Below are 18653 nucleotides of genomic sequence, written 5' to 3'. Positions count from 1 at the left end.
GGGACTGCAGACAGTGGAGGCTGAGCTGGGCCCTGTAGGAAGTGCTCAAGGCAGCCCTGGCAGCGGTCTTGGCAGGGAAGTACACAAACAAAGACTGTGCCCTCACTCAGGAAGCTGCTGGGGCCCACAGGCGGGCAGCTGACTCTGACCTTGAAGAAGCCCCTTGAAGCCCCTTCCTGAGTGTGGTGTGCCACACAGACCTCAACAGGGCCTCTGAAAGCAGAGTGCTGTGGAGGGGGCTCCTGCGTCCGAGGCGGTGCTGCCTCGTCCACTCGGCCCTGGCAACCCCGCTGATTGCAGAGGCAATGCATGCAGGCCACGGTTACAATTTCCACTTATCTGGTGGGTCCTTAAAAAGTCAGAAAGACCTGAGGAGAGGGGGGCCTTGCTTACACTGAGACCCGCATCCCCTTAGTCCCAGCCTGGGTCTGCACTGCCTGCCAGACCCAGATAAGCTGGCCCCAGGCTTTGTGCTGAATGCAAGAGAGTTTCTCAGGTTGGTGGGTTGCTAAGACCCCTTGCCCCCACCCCAGTAAGGTGCTGAAAATCCACACTCCACACACACGCACGCACACACACACACACCAGCTGGCCCCCCACCCCATACTGATCCTAACTTGTCAGAACTGCATGGCAACCAAGGTGACAAGCAGCCAAGCTCTGAGAGAGGGGTCAGCAGCCACTGCCTCCTCATCCCTTGCCCAGCTGGTGAGAGACTTTGAAAAGCGGGTGTTTAGCAGTCTTTGCTTCACGCCTGTGGGGGAGGAACTGTCAGTAGTAGTTACTGTGTAAATGGAGTTGGTTCCTGAGCTAAGAGGTTTACAGGTTTTCTCTCAGTCTTCCTGCAACCTTTTTGAGGTTAGGGATTCTGCGTGAGGCTCAGAGAGGTCAACCCATATGCCCAGGGCCACACAGCAAACAACAGTGCAACTCAGTTACCAACCCAAGTTGATAGAAAGGCCTGTTTGTGGTGAGAGTGGACAGGTGAGAGATGTGTAACATCAGAGTGGGTGACAAGATGAGAACGGGGTGAACCCAGGGGTCCAGAGAGCTGTCCCTGCCCCCACACCTGGTTGGCTCCGCTGTCAGAACTGGATCTGAGGGTGTGAGCTGGGGATCTGTGAGGCCCTGGCCCCGAGGGCTGGGGTGATGGGAGCATGGGTGCATGTGCACCTGTGTGAATGTCGGGGAAGGTGGGAGATGCTGGGAGTACCTTGTCACACTGGCACAGCCCTTGCCGGCTCCCCACTTCCTTCACAGCAGGGCAGTACTCCGTCCAGAGGGCACTAGCTGGAATCCCAGTCGTTTTGGCAACTTACTTTGCCTCTCTGAGCCTTACTTTACCTGTTTTAAAAATGGGCATCAAGGACCGCGGTCACTGATGGTTGTGATGATTAAAAGAACTGGTACAAGTAGAAGGTGTTGCCTGGCATTGCCCAGGGGTTAGGAGGGGCCTGGCTTGTGCCTAAGTACCTGAGCCTGTCTGTCCCGATCACAGATGGAAACTCGTCCCTCTGGGGGTGGGCAGGAAATGGCGGGGGGCGGGGAAAGGGGAACAGCGAAGGAATCCCGTCCTCACCAGCTCCTCCTGGCAGCCTGTCCCCCAGGGTTTTACAAGGTGTCCCCACGGCGGCCTCTCTGCTCGCCCTGCCCTGAGCACAGCCGGGCTCCGGAGAAGGCCTCCACCTACTGCGTGTGCCAGGACAGCTATGCACGCTCGCCCACCGACCCACCCTCGGCCTCGTGCACACGTGAGTCCCCTCCCTCCCGGTTGCAAGGTGCAGGGTGGCGGGGTTTGGGGGGAGGGCTGAGTGTGGACGTGGGGGCCAGCGAATCTGAAGATTGGGTGGGGAAGGGGATCCTGGGACAGGGCAGGCTAGGGGCCTGGGTTTTCAAGAACCGGGACAAGAAAGTCAGACTGAAGGGACCCTCACCGCACCCGCCTCTCCACCCAGGAGAGGCCACTCCGTCCGCATAGCCTCGGTGCCCCATCCCTCACCCCTCACCGGTCTCCACCCACCTCGTCATCCGATGCTCCTCGCTTTCAACCTCCCTCCTCCCCACCCTACTCCCGCCTCCGCTGGCCTCTTCGCCCTGTCCCTCCCGTGCTCCGGCCCTGCTCCCTTCGCCAGCCCGCCGACCGCTCCCGCCCCGTGTCGCCGCAGGGCCGCCGTCGGCGCCGAGGGACCTGCAGTACAGCCTGAGCCGCTCGCCGCTGGCGCTGCGGCTGCGGTGGCTGCCGCCGGCCGACTCGGGTGGCCGCTCGGACGTCACGTACTCGTTGCTGTGCCTGCGCTGCGGCCGCGACGGCCCAGCGGGCGCGTGCGAGCCCTGCGGCCCGCGCGTGGCCTTCGTGCCGCGCCAGGCGGGACTGCGGGAGCGCGCCGCCACGCTGCTGCACCTGCGGCCCGGCGCGCGCTACACCGTGCGCGTGGCCGCGCTCAACGGCGTCTCGGGCCCGGCGGCCGCCGCGGGAGCCACCTATGCGCAGGTCACCGTCTCCACCGGGCCAGGGGGTAAGGCTGCCGCGCGCCCCAAGGCCGAGCGACTCCGGCCCTTCCCGCGGCGCGGGTCCCCCAGCCCCAGCTCCCAGCCTACCTCCTCGCATGCACCGCAGGAACCGCAAGCGCCTCGGACCCTGGGAATGCCCACTGGGGCTCCAGCCTCCTGACCCGCGTCCAGGGGGCGGGACCCAGGGTGCGGGTAACTCTTTGCCGGTACGCCAGGGAGAAGACGAGCGCGTCCTTCCTGCAGGCCACCGCGCAGGAAGTGGTCCTTGGTTGCCAGTGCAACCCTGTAGTTCAGCTCACCTCTGGCTTCCCGGGAAACACGAGCCTGAAAGTTTCTCAAGATTTTACCTCGGAAATATCCGTAGGAAGCAGAATCGCTGCGTTCCTTTCTGTCTCAGGGCCCCCATCGTGTGTCCCCTGCAGCCCTCCGAGGCCACTCTCTTTCCTGGTGCGGGGGAGGGGGAAGGCCGAGCAAGCAGCAGGCTCCGCGGGGCCGGGCGAGCCACCCGCCAGCCCTTCGCAATTTCAATTCTCTGAAATTGAGAGTAGATGAAGACGCACGGCCTTTCGGACTGCACCTTCCCCCGTGGTGGTGACATTTGCTTGTTATTATTTGTCTCTCAGGGAACACTTTCCAGTAATCCCTCCAGGAGCCTTTGCAAACCCTCGGGCTGAGGCTTGTTTTGCTTTGAGGGTGCAGGGTTGGCCTGTGACCCCCGCCTCGGGCTCCTGGCTTCCCAGCTCCCGGGTATGTTCATTCCTTTGTGAGTAACTCGGCCACGCCTGTGCACGTGTGGATGCTTGAATAATTCCTTAACCCGGGATGAAGATTAAAATTTAACCAATGTGCGTTTCTTCTCACCGAGTTTGATCAAAACAGAGGAAAGCCTTTTGATCTTCACACCTTTTCCTATTCCTGAAAGAAGTTGTCTTCAGTTTTTGCTTGGACTAGAAGTTCTGACGATCCCTGGCCTTAGGCGTTACAGCCATTTTGATTCTCTCAATCCATTTTTCTCTGCCACCCAATTCGCCTGTTCTTTGCGATCTCTATTGTGCTGCAACACTAGCTACTGAGGAATCATTTATTTGAAAAGCAGAGCGGAAAAACAAAGAGAGGTCATCCATCTATTGGTTCACACCCTTAATAGCAGCGCTGGGCCAAATCAAAGGCAGGAAGCCTAGCACTCTAACAGGTTCTCCCGTGTGAGTGACACGCCCCCCGAGGACCTGGGCCATCTTCCGCTGCCTTGCAGGAAGCTGTGTGGGAAGCAGAGCAGGCAGGACTGGGACCAGAACCGGTAGGGAATGCCGATATTACAAGTGGCTTAACCGACTATACCACAACAGCTGCCTCTGCATTTACATATAGAAGATTAATATAGGAGGTGAAAACACCAATCCTATTACACAGACATAAGCAACCATTAACATCTTGGAATCGATACCTTCAGGCCTTCTTCCCCCTGTCTTATGTCCACACCGTTTTTATCCGGCATTTCCTACTAGGGTTCCTCTTGTTCCAGCATAGATGGAAATAGTCTCTGCACACGCTTTATTAATAACTACACTGAGCTTCCGAGAGCGCCACTCTGCGCTTGGCTCTGTGCAGTGTGCTTTTTCTGCGTTAATATGTTGCAATGGGATGGTATTTGTCTTCCGAACAATGGACCTGCGTTTGGAGATGCCTAGACACACTTGTCTGTGCGTTTGGCTTTGTCTGCTGTCCATGACTTCTGCTGTTGGTTTGTAGGCCACATAATGCTCCTGCTGTTGGTTTGGAGGCCACATAATGCTTCTGCTGTTGGTTTGTAGGCCACATAATGCTTCTGCTGTTGGTTTGTAGGCCACATAATGCTTCTGCTGTTGGTTTGGAGGCCACATAATGCTTCTGCTGTTGGTTTGGAGGCCACATAATGCTTCTGCTGTTGGTTTGGAGGCCACATAATGCTCCTGCTGTTGGTTTGGAGGCCACATAATGCTCCTGCTGTTGGTTTGTAGGCCACATAATGCTCTTGCTGTTGGTTTGTAGGCCACATAATGCTTCTGCTGTTGGTTTGTAGGCCACATAATGCTCCTGCTGTTGGTTTGTAGGCCACATAATGCTTCTGCTGTTGGTTTGGAGGCCACATAATGCTTCTGCCTTTTGCTATTTTTTTTAAATCAGAAATGCATCTTAATTTTGTAAAACTGCTTCTTAAGCATCTCTCAAGATGACATGTTTTTTTTTTTTTCTTTGACCTGTCAGTATGACGAATTCTATTAATGGATTTTTCAAAGTCGACTTTCTGCAGTCCTGGACTCCACCACAGTGGCTATGAGTAAATGCATATTATTCCTATAATAGTTTGCTGAATTCATTTGCCTTTATCATAAGATTTCTCCATCTGCATTGGTAAGAGAGATTAGTCTAGTGCGTTTGTGTTCCTTGTCAGGGTTTGGCACTGGGCTAGTGTTGGCTTTGGAAGAGGCCTTGGGGAGGTGTGTCCTCCTCTCATCCAGAACCGTCACATATTCCTGTCAAGTCTTTGAGAGAGGATGCTAGTGGGAACGTGAACTTAGAAGATCATTTTATTTTGATACCAAAAAAAAAAAAAAAAATCCCAAATGAAACCCATGCATATCTCCCTCATAATATGCACTTTTTGAATACCCCGATTTGCATGAATATCAGGTTTTATTTGCATCCAAATAAGTGATCTTCTAATTCCACTTTCCATTAAATGTTAATTTTAAAATATGTTTACATGTTAAAATGTTTAATTTATTTGAAAAGCAGAGAGACAGAGGGAGCGACAGAGTAAGGTTGGATTCACTGATTCATTTCCCACATAGCGGCAGTCGCCGGAGCTGGTCCAGGATGAAGTCAGGAACCCGGACTCTGGCTGCGTTGCATCTCCCAGGCTGGTCATGGGGACGCAAGCACTAGGGCCATCATCTGTTTCTTCTCAGACACCATCAGGAGAGAACTGGATTTCAGGAGAGTGGCTGGGACACAAACCCACCCTCTGACATGTCCCACTGGGTGGCTTAACCCATGGTGCCGCAACACTGGTCCCTCCATAACTTTTTTTTTTTAAAAGATTTATTTTATTTTATTGGAAAGGTGGATATACAGAGAGGAGGAGAGACAGAGAGGAAGATTTTCCGTTCAATGGTCTCCCACATGGGTGCAGGGTCCCAAAGATTTGGGCTGTCCTCAACTGCTGTCCCAGGCCATAAGCAGGGAGCTGGATGGGAAGCAGGGCCGCTGGGATTAGAACCAGCACCCAAATGCGATCCTGGTGTGTGTGCAAGGCGAGGACTTTAACCACTATGCTATCGTGCCGGGCCCTCCTCTGTAACTTTTAAAAGTAGCCCTGTATCCCGTGAAGGCCTGGGATGCTTTCTGAGTGCTGCACGTCTTCTTCATTTCTTCTCGAATCACATTTGATCACTTGTGCTTTTCAGAAAAAGCTTGGAGTATCTTTTCCTGATTTATTGTTGCAAGTGTGTACTTTAAGCCTTTCCTCAGTACCTGGAGTTTCCTTGGTCTCTGATCTCATCTTTCTTCATGCTGTGGGCTTGTAATGGCTCCTCGCCCTTCGTTTTTTCTGCCAGCAGTTTCTTTTCCTGCTTATGACAGAGCCGCCTGCTGAATCTGTCCGCTACTGGTTACTCTTATCATGTGTTTTCTGCTTTCACCTGTGTGCGTGCGCCCTCTTGCCTTCCTGAGGCCCTTCTGTAGAGGGGCTCTTCTTTTTGTTCTTTTTGTTTTCATTTTGTAGGTGCTAGAGGCAGACAACACTTCATTTCATCAAAGAGAGTGAAGGAGTTGCTTTTACAGACACAAAAGGGTTGGCAAAAGCAGAAACAGGGCCCGGCGCGATAGCGTAGTGGTTAAAGTCCTCGCATTGAACGCCCGGGATCCCATATGGGTGCCGGTTCTAATCCTGGCAGCCCTGCATCTTTCTCTCCGTCTCTCCTCCTCTCTGTATATCTGACTTTCCAATAAAAAAATAAATAAATCTTAAAAAAAAAAAGCAGAAACAAAAACCAAAAATTTCATTGGTTATTTAAAGATATATATGTATATATTACATGTATATTGGAAAGGCAGATTTACAGACAGAAAGAGAAAGATCTTCCATCCACTGGTTCACTCCCCAAATGGTCATCATGGCCAGAGCTGAGCTGATCTGAAGCCAGGAGCCAGGTCTCCCATGTGGGTGTGGGGTGCCAGGGACTTGGGCCACCTTCCACTTGCTTCCCAGGCCACAGACAGAGAGCTGAATGGGAAGTGGAGCGAGCAGGACATGAACCTGTGCTGGTATGGGATCCCAATGCTAGCAGCCGGGAGATTAGCCAGTTGAGCCATTGTGCCAGCCAGCATGGGTGGGTCAGTTTTTCCTTGTAAGGCGGAGCCTGGGAAGCAGAACAAGATTGGCTTAAGGGATGTGGGAACTGAAGCAGAGGGAGCTTCACTGGCATGCCAGTGGTTACTATCCTGATCTCCTCATTTCTTAGAAGGGCAAATAACAACTTAATTTCAGTTTAGTGACATGGAACTTACACATGGGTGGCTCTGCTATGATTTTTAATCTGATCTGTTGGTACCTATGCGGGATTTAAAAAAAATAATTCAGAATGTTTCAATAACTTTTTATTTGAAACACACACACACATCTTCCATCTCTTGGCTCCACTCCTCAATGCCTGGTACAGCCATAGCTGGGCCAGACTGGATGCATGTGTCTTAGATGGGTGTAGGGACTCAAGACTTGGACCATATCTGTTACCTCCCAACATGTGCATTAGCAGGAAGCTGGAATCTGGAGCAGAACTGGAACTTGAACCCAGGCCCCCCAATATGGGAGGAAAGAATCTCAAGCGATGTCTCAGTCATTGAGCTAATCACGGAGCCAAACCTGCTTCCCATCATTCCCATAAAAATAAAACAAACTATGACTTTGCCTCTGAGTATAGCTTTGGTCACATTTAATGCGTTTTTAACACAATATCTTATTTTTAGAGTTTTGCGGACTATAGTATTTGCCCTTTCAAAGCATACGATTCACTTGTGGTTGTAAAAATCACTTGTATACACTTTTTTTGTGTGTATTCACATGGTTTGTAATCAGCACTAATTCTAGAATATTTTCATCACCGCGGAAAGAAACCTGTTAGCAGTCACTCCTCATCCTCTCTAACTCCTACAGCTTCAGTAAGCACTGAATTCTCTGTGTGTGTAAACTTGCCAGTTCTGGGTGTTTCAATATATTGAATTATACAACTTGTGCACTTTTCATGTCTTGTTTTTTTTCACTGAGCATAACGTTTTCAGGGTTCACTCATGTTGTAGCATGGGACAGTACTGCAGTCCTTTTCTTCAGGATTGAGTGATATTCCACTGGATGAAGCTACTACAAAGCTTGTGCTGTCCTAACAAGGCTAGGATCAAGTTTTAATGGTCCCTTCATCAGCTCGTGGGCACTGGCTGTTTGTCATATTGATTACTATGAGCAGTCACTATGAACATCGGTGCCTAGCTTTCTGGGTGAACGTGTGCTTTCAGTTCTCTTGGGCCTATGCCTGGAAGCAGAATTGCTAAGTTATGCAACATTACAAACGGAATCACATCCTTCCAAAATTCATTTACTGACTGCAATAAGTTTTGTTGACCATGGCAAAACAGGAGTGTGTTTAGAGATCGTGCCTTTAAGGTGGATTGAGATGATAAAGATGGGCCTGAGTCTAACAGGACTGGAGTTCCTGTAAGAAAAGGAAGGGACAGAGCAGCTCACGACCCTGTTATCTCCCTGCAAACAGCTGTGTGAAGAGCAAGAGGATGAAAAGGGCTTTAGCAAAGTGCAGATCTGCTGGGCTTGTGCAGCTAGCACTCCCAGGACCTGGAGAAAATAAGTGGCTGTGGTTCAGGCCGTGCAGGCAGCAGTTCAGTGTCTTGCTGTGGGAACCTGTGCTTGCTAACATATAATCGCATTAAATTATTATTATTATTCTTATTATTATTTTAGTTTATAGGATATGAGGAGAAATAGAAAGGGGGAAACAGAGACAGGTTGATGTCTTCCAGCCGCTGGCTCACTCTTCAAACGCCCACAACAGAAGCCGGGAGTTGCAGACTCTGTCCTGGCTACCCACCTGGGTGGCACAGCTCTACCACTTGAGCCATCACCCGCTGTCCCCCGCCCCCGGAGTGTGCATTAGCAGAAAGTGGTACTGCAAGCACAGATTGAAACCCTGCATGCTGATAGGGATCGCAGGTGTCCCGAGTGGTCCCCAGACACCTGCTCCCAAATGACGTGACCTCTCAACCAGCTGCTTTGTAGGAGCAGCCAAGTTGTTTCCTACGGCAACAGAACCGTTGTACGTTCCCGTCAGCGTACAGAGGGTCTGGCTTCTCCTCTGTCTCTCCCACCAGCACTCCATGAGCACAGCATCCTCAGTCCACGTGGACTGGTGTCTCCTGGCACTTTGGATTGGCCTTTGCCTGTGACTAATGGTGCCGAAGTCTTTTTTTGAGTGCTGGCTTTGCTTTGGTCACTAAGCTGTGTAAATACAGATCCGGGTATATTCTGGGTTCTAGACCCCTCTGTTGGTTCCCTGGGTCCAGGGCCGTGGCCTCTTGGTGGTGCTAGGGGGAACCCTTCTTTGCTCTTGTGTTCTGTGGTGGTTGCCAGCTACTTCACTACCAGACACCTGGGAAGAATTGCTTAGGAAGGAGCGAAGTTCATGTTGGCTTGCAGTTCCCCGGGCCTCACCTGGGGATACTTTGAGCGGATTAGTCCCAGCTTTAATACATTGGCAAGAGATCAAGCCAGACTACCAGCCACACCCTAACGCCAGCCGACCTCATCTGCTCGGCATATTCTTGCAGGCAGGAGGCTGTCTGCTCCCTCTGTCAGTCTCTGTGTCCAAATGTTCCCTGTTCCTCAGGACATCAGAGTTAGGGAACGCTCGAACGACCTGAAGTCCCATTGCCAAAGGAGATGACCACTGGCTGACCACGGCACAATTCTAACAAACCCATAGGAACCTTATCGGAATTTCAGATATTTTCCTCTACACTGTGGCTTGCCTGTGTGAGAGCTTCCTTTGAATCATTTCAGCTTTTGATTTGATGTGGTCTAATTTATCTTTTTTTTTCTTGATTGTTCCCGTGTCTGGTGTCAGGCAGACACTGAAGGTCGCGATGATCAGACCTTCTTCCTCCTAGTACTATGCTCTTGGCTCATGTCGCTTTCGGAGCTGTGTTTGTGTTTCACGAATAGCTTTCTATTCTGTTTATGTTTCTGATTTGACTGTTTCATGGTTGAAGAAAGACATTTGTCCAACTTTCACTGGGTTGTTTGGTAACTATGAAGATTTTCTATGTGGTTTAAGACGTGGTAAACATTCTGAGTTTTTCATAGCTTCTTTAGAACAATGTGCTTTATGTTGCAGCTTCGTCTCTCCACACACATACAATTTAGGCTGTTATTCAGTTCTGTTTCTGTATTTTCTACCTGATGTTCCAAAGACCAAGAGGTTTATAGTCCACATTCTGCTTTTGATTGTCATAAAACTCCTTGTACTTCTAATGAATTTTCTTTAAAATATTGCAATTTTGCGGATATACTTTTGGTCTTCCCACAAGCCTTTCTTACCCTTCCCATTCAAGATTTTAAAAAGGGCCAGCACAATGTCTCAGCTGGCTAATTCCCCACCTCTAAGCACTGGCATCCTGTGTGGGCACTGGTTCATGTCTGGCTGCTCCACTTCTGATCCCGCTCCCTGCTTGTGGCCTGGGAAGGCAGCAGAGGATGGCCCAAAGCCTTGCGACCCTGCACCCACGTGGGAGACCCAAAAAGGGTTCCAAGTTCTTGGCTTTGAATTAGCTCAGTTTGGGCCATTGCAATTACTTGGGGAGTGAACCATCAAATGGAAGATCTTTCTTTTTCTCCTCCCTGTAAATCTGCAGTAAATCTTTAAAAAAAAAAAAAAACCCTACTTGGTATTATATTAAAAAAATATTTGTAGTCAGAGAGAGAGAGCACTCTCACCTGCTTGTTTAACCCAAATGCTGAAAGATCTCCTGGGCCAAAGCCTGCAGCTGGAGTCGGGGACTAAATCCAGGGCTCCCTCCTGGGATACAGGAGCCCAGCTGCTGGGCCACCACTGCTGCCTCCCAAGGGTCTAGATGCAGAAGAGGCTGGAGTCGGGAATCGAACCCCGGTCTTCTGAGGTGGGATGTGGGTATCTTAATGAGCATCTTAACCTCCAGGCCAGCGCTGACCCGGGTCTGCACTTTGAGCTCAACGCTTCTTGGTCTTTTTCCTCCCACGGCCTTCTCCACCTGTGTAGCAGAGGCTGTGTTTTCTCTTAGATTCCTTAGGTCCCTCTGGCAGCCATGCTCTATGGCTGTTCAAGTACACTCCTCCTCCTGGGGCTGCAGAATAACGGCTGAAATGCTTGTTCATCTGCCCAGTGTCTGGGCGTTTGCAGCTGCCTCTTGGTGGCATGTTGGCTGCTGCAGCTCCAGACTTTACACTTTACCATTCAGAGGCAGAACGAAACTGGTGCTTCTTTATTGGTTTCTTTTTCCTTTTTTTTTTAAGTGGGAAGCTTTTCCTAGATTTTCTTATTTCCCTCTCCCTTTCACTTACTATTTTTTTCTAAAGGTTTATTTATTTATATGAAAGTTTCTCTCTCTCTCTCTCTCTCTCTCTCTGTCAAACACACACACACACACACACACACACACAGAATTTCATCTGGGTCTACCGCATGAGTTCAGGGCTTTACCCTGGGCTATTTTTCTGCTTTCCCAGGTCATTAGCAGGGAGCTGGAAGGGAAATGGAGTAGCCTCAAACCAGTGCATAGATGAAATGCTAGCATTGCAGGTGGATACCTTACCCACTATGCTGCAGCCACCACTAATTGTTTCTGTTGGGCAAAACAGGCTTATAAACCCAACCTTAACTCAGTCATTGGCAAAAGGAATGGTGTCCCCAAATGTCCTGAAGCACACAGAATTCTCGTGAGTCACCAAGAGTAGACCCTCCATCCCTGCAAAAAAAGAAGGGGCTGCGCCTGTTGACTGCCCCCTTTGGTGTCTGTGGCATGCTTGGCCCTCTTTGGACTCTGGCTGGATTTCACCGCCAGTCCACGGCCACGGAGCAGGTACAGGGGTGGGCTGGGATGCTCGTTCCATTCCCAGGCCATAGACGGTTCTTATCTCCGTGGCTCTGTGGGGCGGAGTTGTCTCTTTCTCTGTGCCCTGGTCATCTGATGCTATACAACAGATGTGCTTTTAAAAAAAAAAAGCCATCGGGAGCCTGTTCCCATTTCTGCTGCGGTCTGCCTCTGCAGGGGGCTGGGCCAACGCTCAAGGTGATGCTCCCGCACTTGGCTGACCTTTGTGCCCAGGTCTTGTCTGCATTTAGCCAACAAAGTAGCCCTGGAGCAAAGGGAGGAGGAGCCCTTTTTCTCTGGGGCAGCTGGGCAGAGGGCATGGCTGCGAGTTGGGCCATTTTTTTTCTTCTTTTTAAGGATCAGACACTGGGTGGGTAGGAGAATGGATTTTTCAAGTTATTTTTAGAATGGGAGGCCTGCCTCACTGTGGGCAGCCTAGCCTGGGGTATAGTACAATCACACTTTTCCATCCAGTCCCACTGGCTAAGAGGCAGTTGCTAGCTCACTACCCAGCCGACGTTCGGGCAAGCAGCTGCCAGGAGGAGCTGAGAGGGTCACAAGGCCTTTCGGCTCTCCCTGGAGCTTTAGTTTTTTTGTTTTTTTGTTTTTTTTTGAAATTATTTTTAAATAATCTTACTTAGTTGATTAGGGTACAATGGGTCAAGGGCCACAGAGTGAAAGTGGGTAATACCATTGTTTCCACACAAATATCATCATTTTTTTTCCTGTATCTGGGGTCAGGGGAGAAACGAAGGGGAAAGCCCCACCCAACCTCCCACCCATCCCAGATCCCCAATGGGAGGTGCGCTCTGAGGGTCCTGCTCAAATGGTTTTCATAGTTCATCAGTTCTGGATTGCTGCCAATCTCGCAGTTCTAATCGCAAAGAAACCTGTTCAGAGTCCACTGGCTGACAGTCTCTTCATGGTTGGCGTTCTCCAAAGAAAGTTTATCTGAGATGATCCCAGACGTGATTCTTGCGTGAGTTTGCTAATACAGAGTCCAACACCGTCCGTCACACCAATCAGCTTATGCACATGCTGGTTGTTGCGATTGCTGAGTCCGTTCTGTTTCCAGCCCTATCTTCCTCGTGAACCAATGGGTGTTGTAGTCCAGCTCGATCCTACCCACTTCATACTTGGTCCTCACGCAAACCAGTTGGGGCTGCAGCCTAGTTGGGGCGACTCCCCATAACCCCCACCAGGTCTGCCCCCTACCCTGGTTCCCATGCTTGCCAGTTTGTACCGCAGGCGTATCCAGTCTGTCCCATATTCCATTTAGCTCTCACATATGTCAATGAGCATTGAAGCCTAGTTCAACCTAACCAACCTACTATCCAGCCCATACACCTAATGGCAGGTGCCTTTCTGTCTAGCCACTCATGCCCCTGTCCTGGTTTTCATGCTGTCCAATGAGAGTGGTAGCCCCGAGGGAGGTGCCCACTATTACTCTTCTAGGCCATACCCACTCCCAGATTATACACTCTCCAGGTGGTTCTGGCATTTGACTTGACAGAATTAGCTCCCAGTGCCAACCTCTGCCAGCTAATGCTGCGGCTAAGCCCAACCAACCCTCGCCCACTCTAATTTTTGCTTGCACCAGTCGGAACAGTCAGCCCACCATGGCCCTTCCCTTATCTAGCTCACATGAGGCCCACAGGTGTTATAGCCCTGCCTAGTCTGATCTGCCCCCATCCCGACTCATGCTTTCCAATGGAAGTAGTTGTCCAGCAGGGGAGCCCACATTCCCCTTAGGCTCTGCCTCCTCCCCCCTGATTATCACATGTGCTGTTTGGTCGCTGCAACCATATCTGGTATGGCTCATCTCACCTTGGCATTCCTTAATGTGTACTGGTATGTGTCGCAACCGAACCTGGCTTGACCCCCATACGGCTTACACATGGTTCAGTAAGGGCTGAGACCTAGCCTAGTCTGTCATACATTTCCCCTGGTCCTGCAGAGCACCAGATGGTGTTGGGGTCTGACCCAGCTTGGTACTTCCAGTCCCAGTCCACACTTGTGCCAAGTGAGATTACAACTGTATCCTGATCAGAATGCAGCCCCAATTCTAGCCCATGCGCTCCTTGGTGGGAAACTCAACCCAGCTAGGGTGTCCCCTTAGCTCCCCAACCAGGCCTATTCCCTGTCTTAGATCACGTGCAGGCCAGTGGTTGCTCTGACTCAGCTTGGCAGAGCCCCTCACTTGTCCTGGCCTCCTAGATGCTGTGGCTTAGTGTCCCTGTCTCACGCAGATCAGTAGGTGCAAGGACCTACTTGGCATGACTTGTGCTCCAACCTGATTTCTGTTGTTTCTTGTGAGTTAAGGTTTGTTCGGCCCTGCCCATTCTGCCCCCTTCCAGTGGCAGCCTGGCCCACCCCACATCCTGTTTTAGGATGCACATTCAGGTGCTGCTGCCTTGATCTGCCCTGACTGTTGTGGGTTCCCTTACCTGTAAGTGATGGCAGGTGGCATGGTCACACCTAGCTTAGTTCATCGCAACTCCAGCTTGCGAGCTAACCAGGGGGACTTGTATTTCCATAGGGTTGGGCCCACACAACCCCATAGAGTCTACCCCCAGACCAAGTTCTCTCACGTGCTGGATATGTCTTGACCCTGTCAAATGTGACCACTCCACCACTCCACCACCCAGTCGGGTAATGGTACCTAACATTGCCAAAGAGGCCCCCATCCATAGCTTTGGTGTGGGCTGGTGTGTGGCGATCAGTGATGCTCTACGCTAACAGCCCATCTCTGGATTCCTAATTGGGCTGGTGAATCTGTCTAACCCAAATTATCTTCTGTATACTTCCCTCCAAACCACCAGGTCTCAGTCCGCACGCATGCCTGAAACTTTCATGACCCTGTCACTGGGAATCACCCAAAATTCACTTCTTACCTACACTAAAACTGGCCTTAATCATGGGTGTCCCCAGGCAGCAACTACATATCTTAAAAATCCCAGAGTTCGCCACTGGGCGGCCAGCAGACAAAGCCTGGCACCACTTGGTGCACTGGCCACCCAAGGCCGAAGACGCATTCACTGCCTTCTGGCAGTGTCTTTGGCGTGAGTCCCCAGCATTGGGTCTGTCATGGCAGGGGCACCCCCCACAGCCGCCACACTGCAGGGAGCTGCAGTTGCCCCCAACCCCAAGGCCTGAACCCCTCCCAAACTCGCCCAGCTGCAAGATCTTAGCGGCAGGGCGGAGCTAGGATTTTAATCCAGTTCCCAAGTTTCCACCCTTCTTACCCTGAGGGAAGAGGGAAGAGCTCTCTTGGGTCCTGGGGGAAGCCGAGGACTCGTTCACTGCCTTCTGGCAGTGTCTTTGGCGTGAGTCCCCAGCATTGGGTCCAACCTGGCAGGAACACCCCCCACAGCAGCCATACTGCAGGGAGCTGCAGTTGCCCCCAACCCCAAGGCTCGAACCCCAGAGCTTTAGGTTTTAATGAGAATTTGGGAGTGTGTTGAGGTGGGGGCTGTTAGATGAAGGAGATTTGGAACTGCAGCCACCTTCATACCCATTCCAAAGAGGAGGCTGCCTGCCCTTTGTCCCCCCTGTCTACCTTCAGTCCTCCATAAGCCGAGGTGAAGCCTCCCATTGTTAGCACCAGTAGGTGCTTCGCATCTCCCACCCGGTCTCATCTCCATGCAGCTGGCCACAACCGACTGCTGGACTGCTCCATCAGGAAAGAGTGGAGCGGTGCCTGCCCCGGGCTGTGCCTGAGCTCATCCCAGCAGGGGCTCCTCTTGGGTAGGTCTGGGGGGCACCTGCCCCGGGCTGTGCCTGAGCTCATCCCAGCAGGGGCTCCTCTTGGGTAGCTGGCCTGGCAGCAGCTGCTGTTACACAGAAGGAGGTGTGGGCGCAGCCAGAAAACCCTGACCATGGTCCAGAGCTCCTGGCCAGGATAGCTGAAGGGGCCTGCTTCCGTATGCGCTCGGCTTCCCGGCCCTGGTTTCCTGGTTGTTCTCTGACTCCCCAAGCTGTACCTCCTGCACGGTCTGGACAGAGCTGCGAGCTAGTGCATTTCCTGAAAGTTCTGTGGTTTTGCGGGCTCTGGGATCTCCACTTGCGTGTCTGAGCCCGCAGCCTTCCCTGCCGCCTTTCTGGTATCTGCTGTTGAAATCCTAGTGAGGCAGCGAGCATTCCTCCCAGGAAGCCCCCTCCTGACCACCGTGTATGTGACTGTGTGTGTGAGGGGAGTGTGCGTGTGAATGTAGGTGTGTATGCATCTGAGTGTATATGTGAGTGTGAATGTATATCGGTGTGTATGAGGGTGGGAGTGTGCATTTGAGTATATATGTATTTGAATTTTTTTGTGTGAGTGTCTAGGAGTAGTGGGTGAGGGAATGTGTGTGTAAGTATATAAGTGTAAGTACATGTGCATATGAATCTATGTGAGCGTAGGACTAGTCTGTGTGTAAGTGTATGTATGTGTATGTGTGTGTGTGCACATGAATATGACTGTATGTGTGAATACATGTGTATGTGGGTGTATGTGCGGACAAGAGTGTATGAGTATGTGAGTGTATGTGAATTTGTGTTTCATTTTTTTAAAAAAGATTTATTTATTTTTATTGGAAAAACAGATTTATATAGAGAAGGAGAGACAGATAAGAGAGATCTTGTATCTGCTGGTTCACCCCCCAGATAGCCACAGTGGCCAGAACTGAGCCAATCTGGAGCCAGGAACCAGGATTTTCTTCTTACAGAGAGAAGGAGATGCAGAAAGATCCAGGATCCAGGATCCAGGAGCTTCTTTCAGGTCTCCCATGTGGGTGCAGGGTCCCAAGGCTTTGGGCCATCCTTGACTGCCACAATCAGGGAGCTGGAAGGGAAGTGGAGCAGCTGGAATGCAAATGGGCGCCCATATGAGATGTTGGTGCTGGAAGGCAGAGGATAAGATCAGTGAGCCACAGCATTGGACCCATTTATAAGTGTATGTGATTGAGCTTGTGGGTGTATAAGTGTGTGTGAATGGGAGTGTAATGTATGTGTTTTCTGTTGTATGTGTGTGACCGTGTATGTAGGTAAGCCTGTGAATGTGTGAGTGTGAGTGATGGCATGTGAGCAGCGTATATATCCATGTGAGAGAATGTGTGATGTGAGGGTGGGTGTGGATACATGTGTGTGCATCTGAGGGTGGGAGGGTGTACAGTGTGAGTGCACATGTGGCAGTGAGGGTGCTAGTGCTCAGCGCACAGTGCTCCTGAACTCTAACACACACTGCAGTCCTGCCCCTGGGAGCCGGACCAACTCAGCTGCTGGCGTCACAGCCTCTCACTCTGGTGAGAGCACCTGTCGCCAGAGTTGTCTGTTCCATCCCAGCTGCGGGTGCGAGCTGCTGCGGGGCAGTCCTGCACAGAAGCCTCAGCTTACCACTTGGCAACTCACCACCACACAGCCACTCTCCCTTCCTGCCTGTTGCAGCCCTGGGGGCTGCTGCAGGCTGCTCTACCGGCGACCTTGGCTCCTTCCAATCCAGAGTTGTCTTTGCAACTGACGTGTCTCACTGAGCATGGTGTCCTCTAGTTTTACCCGTGGTGGGGCATGTGTCAGAATTTCCCCCTTGTGAAGCAGTGAGTCATGGCCCCTCGTGCGTCTGGACTGCATGTCCGTACGTCCGCTCCTGGCCTTCAGGGAGCTTCCACAGCCCAGTTATTGTGACTGAAGCTCTAATGAATAGGGTGTGCGCATACCTCTCCAAGAGCTGTATTCTTTTTCTTTTCTTTTTCTTTTTAAATTTTGCTTCTCTTCTATTTAAAGATGTCTTTATTTATTTATTTATCCTTAATTGGAAAGTCAGATTTACAGAGAGAAAGAAAAACAGACAGAAAGATCCTCCATCTGCTGGTTCATACCCCAAAGGCCACAATAACCAGGAACTAGGAACTTCCTATGGGTCTCCCATGTGGGTGCAGAATCCCTAGGGTTTGGGCCATACTCTGCTGCTTTCCCGGGCCAGAAACAGTGAGCTGGAAGGGAAGTAGAGCAGCCAGCATATGAACCGGTGCCCAAATGGGATCCCAGCACATGCAAGGTGAGGACTTTAACCAATTGAACCATCACACTAGGCCCTAAAATCATGTTTTCAACTCTTTTAGAAGTGAGGATTGTTGGATCAGATGACAATTTGATTTTCATTATTATTTTAAAAGTGACTTATATGCTTAAATATTGTATTTGTTTGAAAAGGGAGAAAGGAGGATTTTTTTTTTAAGAAAATTATTTATTTTTATTGGAAAAGTAGATTTACAGAGAAAAGATGAGGCAGAGATCTTCTATCTGCTGGTTCACTCCCCAAGTGGCCACAACAACTGGAGATGAGCCGGGTTGAAAACCAGGAGCCAGGAGCTTCTTCCAGGTCTCCCACATGGGTGCAGGGTTGAATGGGAAGTGGAACAGCTGGGACATGAACTGGCACCCATCTGGGATCCCAGCGCTCGCAAGGCGAGGTTCTAGCACTGGGCCATTGCACCAGGCCCAGGAGGACTCTCCTATCCCTTGGTTCACACACAGAATGTGTCCATCAGCTGCCAGGCCTGGGCAGGTGGAGACTAGGAGCTGAGACTGTTTTGTGTCCCCAGTAACAGTAGATGCATTTCCAATTCCTTGTCATCTTTACCAATACTTGTAAACATTTATTTTTTTAGAGATTTATTTATTATGTGCTTTTTTGAAAGGGAGAGAGGGAGATGGAGAGAGAGTTTTCTCTCTGCCGATTCATCCCCTAAATGGCCACAAAGTCCAGAGATGCTCCTGGACAAAGGCAGGAGTCTGGCACTCCGTCTGGGTCTCCCGTGTGGGACCAAGGGCTCAAGTACTTTAGTTTCTCTTCTGTTGCTTTCTCAGGTGCATTTGCAGGGAACTGAATTGGAAATGGAACAGGCAGGAACTGGCCTGAGTTTATATGGGATGATGGTGTCGCATGCAGCAGCTTAACTGACTATGCCACCATGCCGGATTTCTATTTAATT

At 50.8% G+C, this 18653-nt stretch overlaps 2 protein-coding genes across 2 annotated transcripts in view; one reads left to right on the top strand and one right to left on the bottom strand.

The window, feature by feature from the left end:
• The window catches only part of ZC3H12A (zinc finger CCCH-type containing 12A), a 251865-nt gene that overhangs the window by 8519 nt on the left and 224693 nt on the right, over nucleotides 1-18653 (bottom strand). The gene's annotated exons all lie outside the window — the stretch shown is intronic.
• EPHA10 (EPH receptor A10) overlaps nucleotides 1-18653 on the top strand; it is a 44705-nt gene that overhangs the window by 7908 nt on the left and 18144 nt on the right. Inside the window, exons 4-5 of the mRNA XM_004591697.3 lie at nucleotides 1596-1751; nucleotides 2166-2516. Coding sequence (XP_004591754.3) covers nucleotides 1596-1751; nucleotides 2166-2516 — 507 coding nt within the window. The remainder of the gene's footprint in view (nucleotides 1-1595; nucleotides 1752-2165; nucleotides 2517-18653) is intronic.

This window comes from Ochotona princeps, chromosome 2 (assembly GCF_030435755.1).
Source record: "Ochotona princeps isolate mOchPri1 chromosome 2, mOchPri1.hap1, whole genome shotgun sequence".
Taxonomy (NCBI): Eukaryota; Metazoa; Chordata; class Mammalia; order Lagomorpha; family Ochotonidae; genus Ochotona; species Ochotona princeps.
Note: the sequence above shows the minus strand (reverse complement) of the source record. Positions and strands in the feature narration are given on the sequence as shown.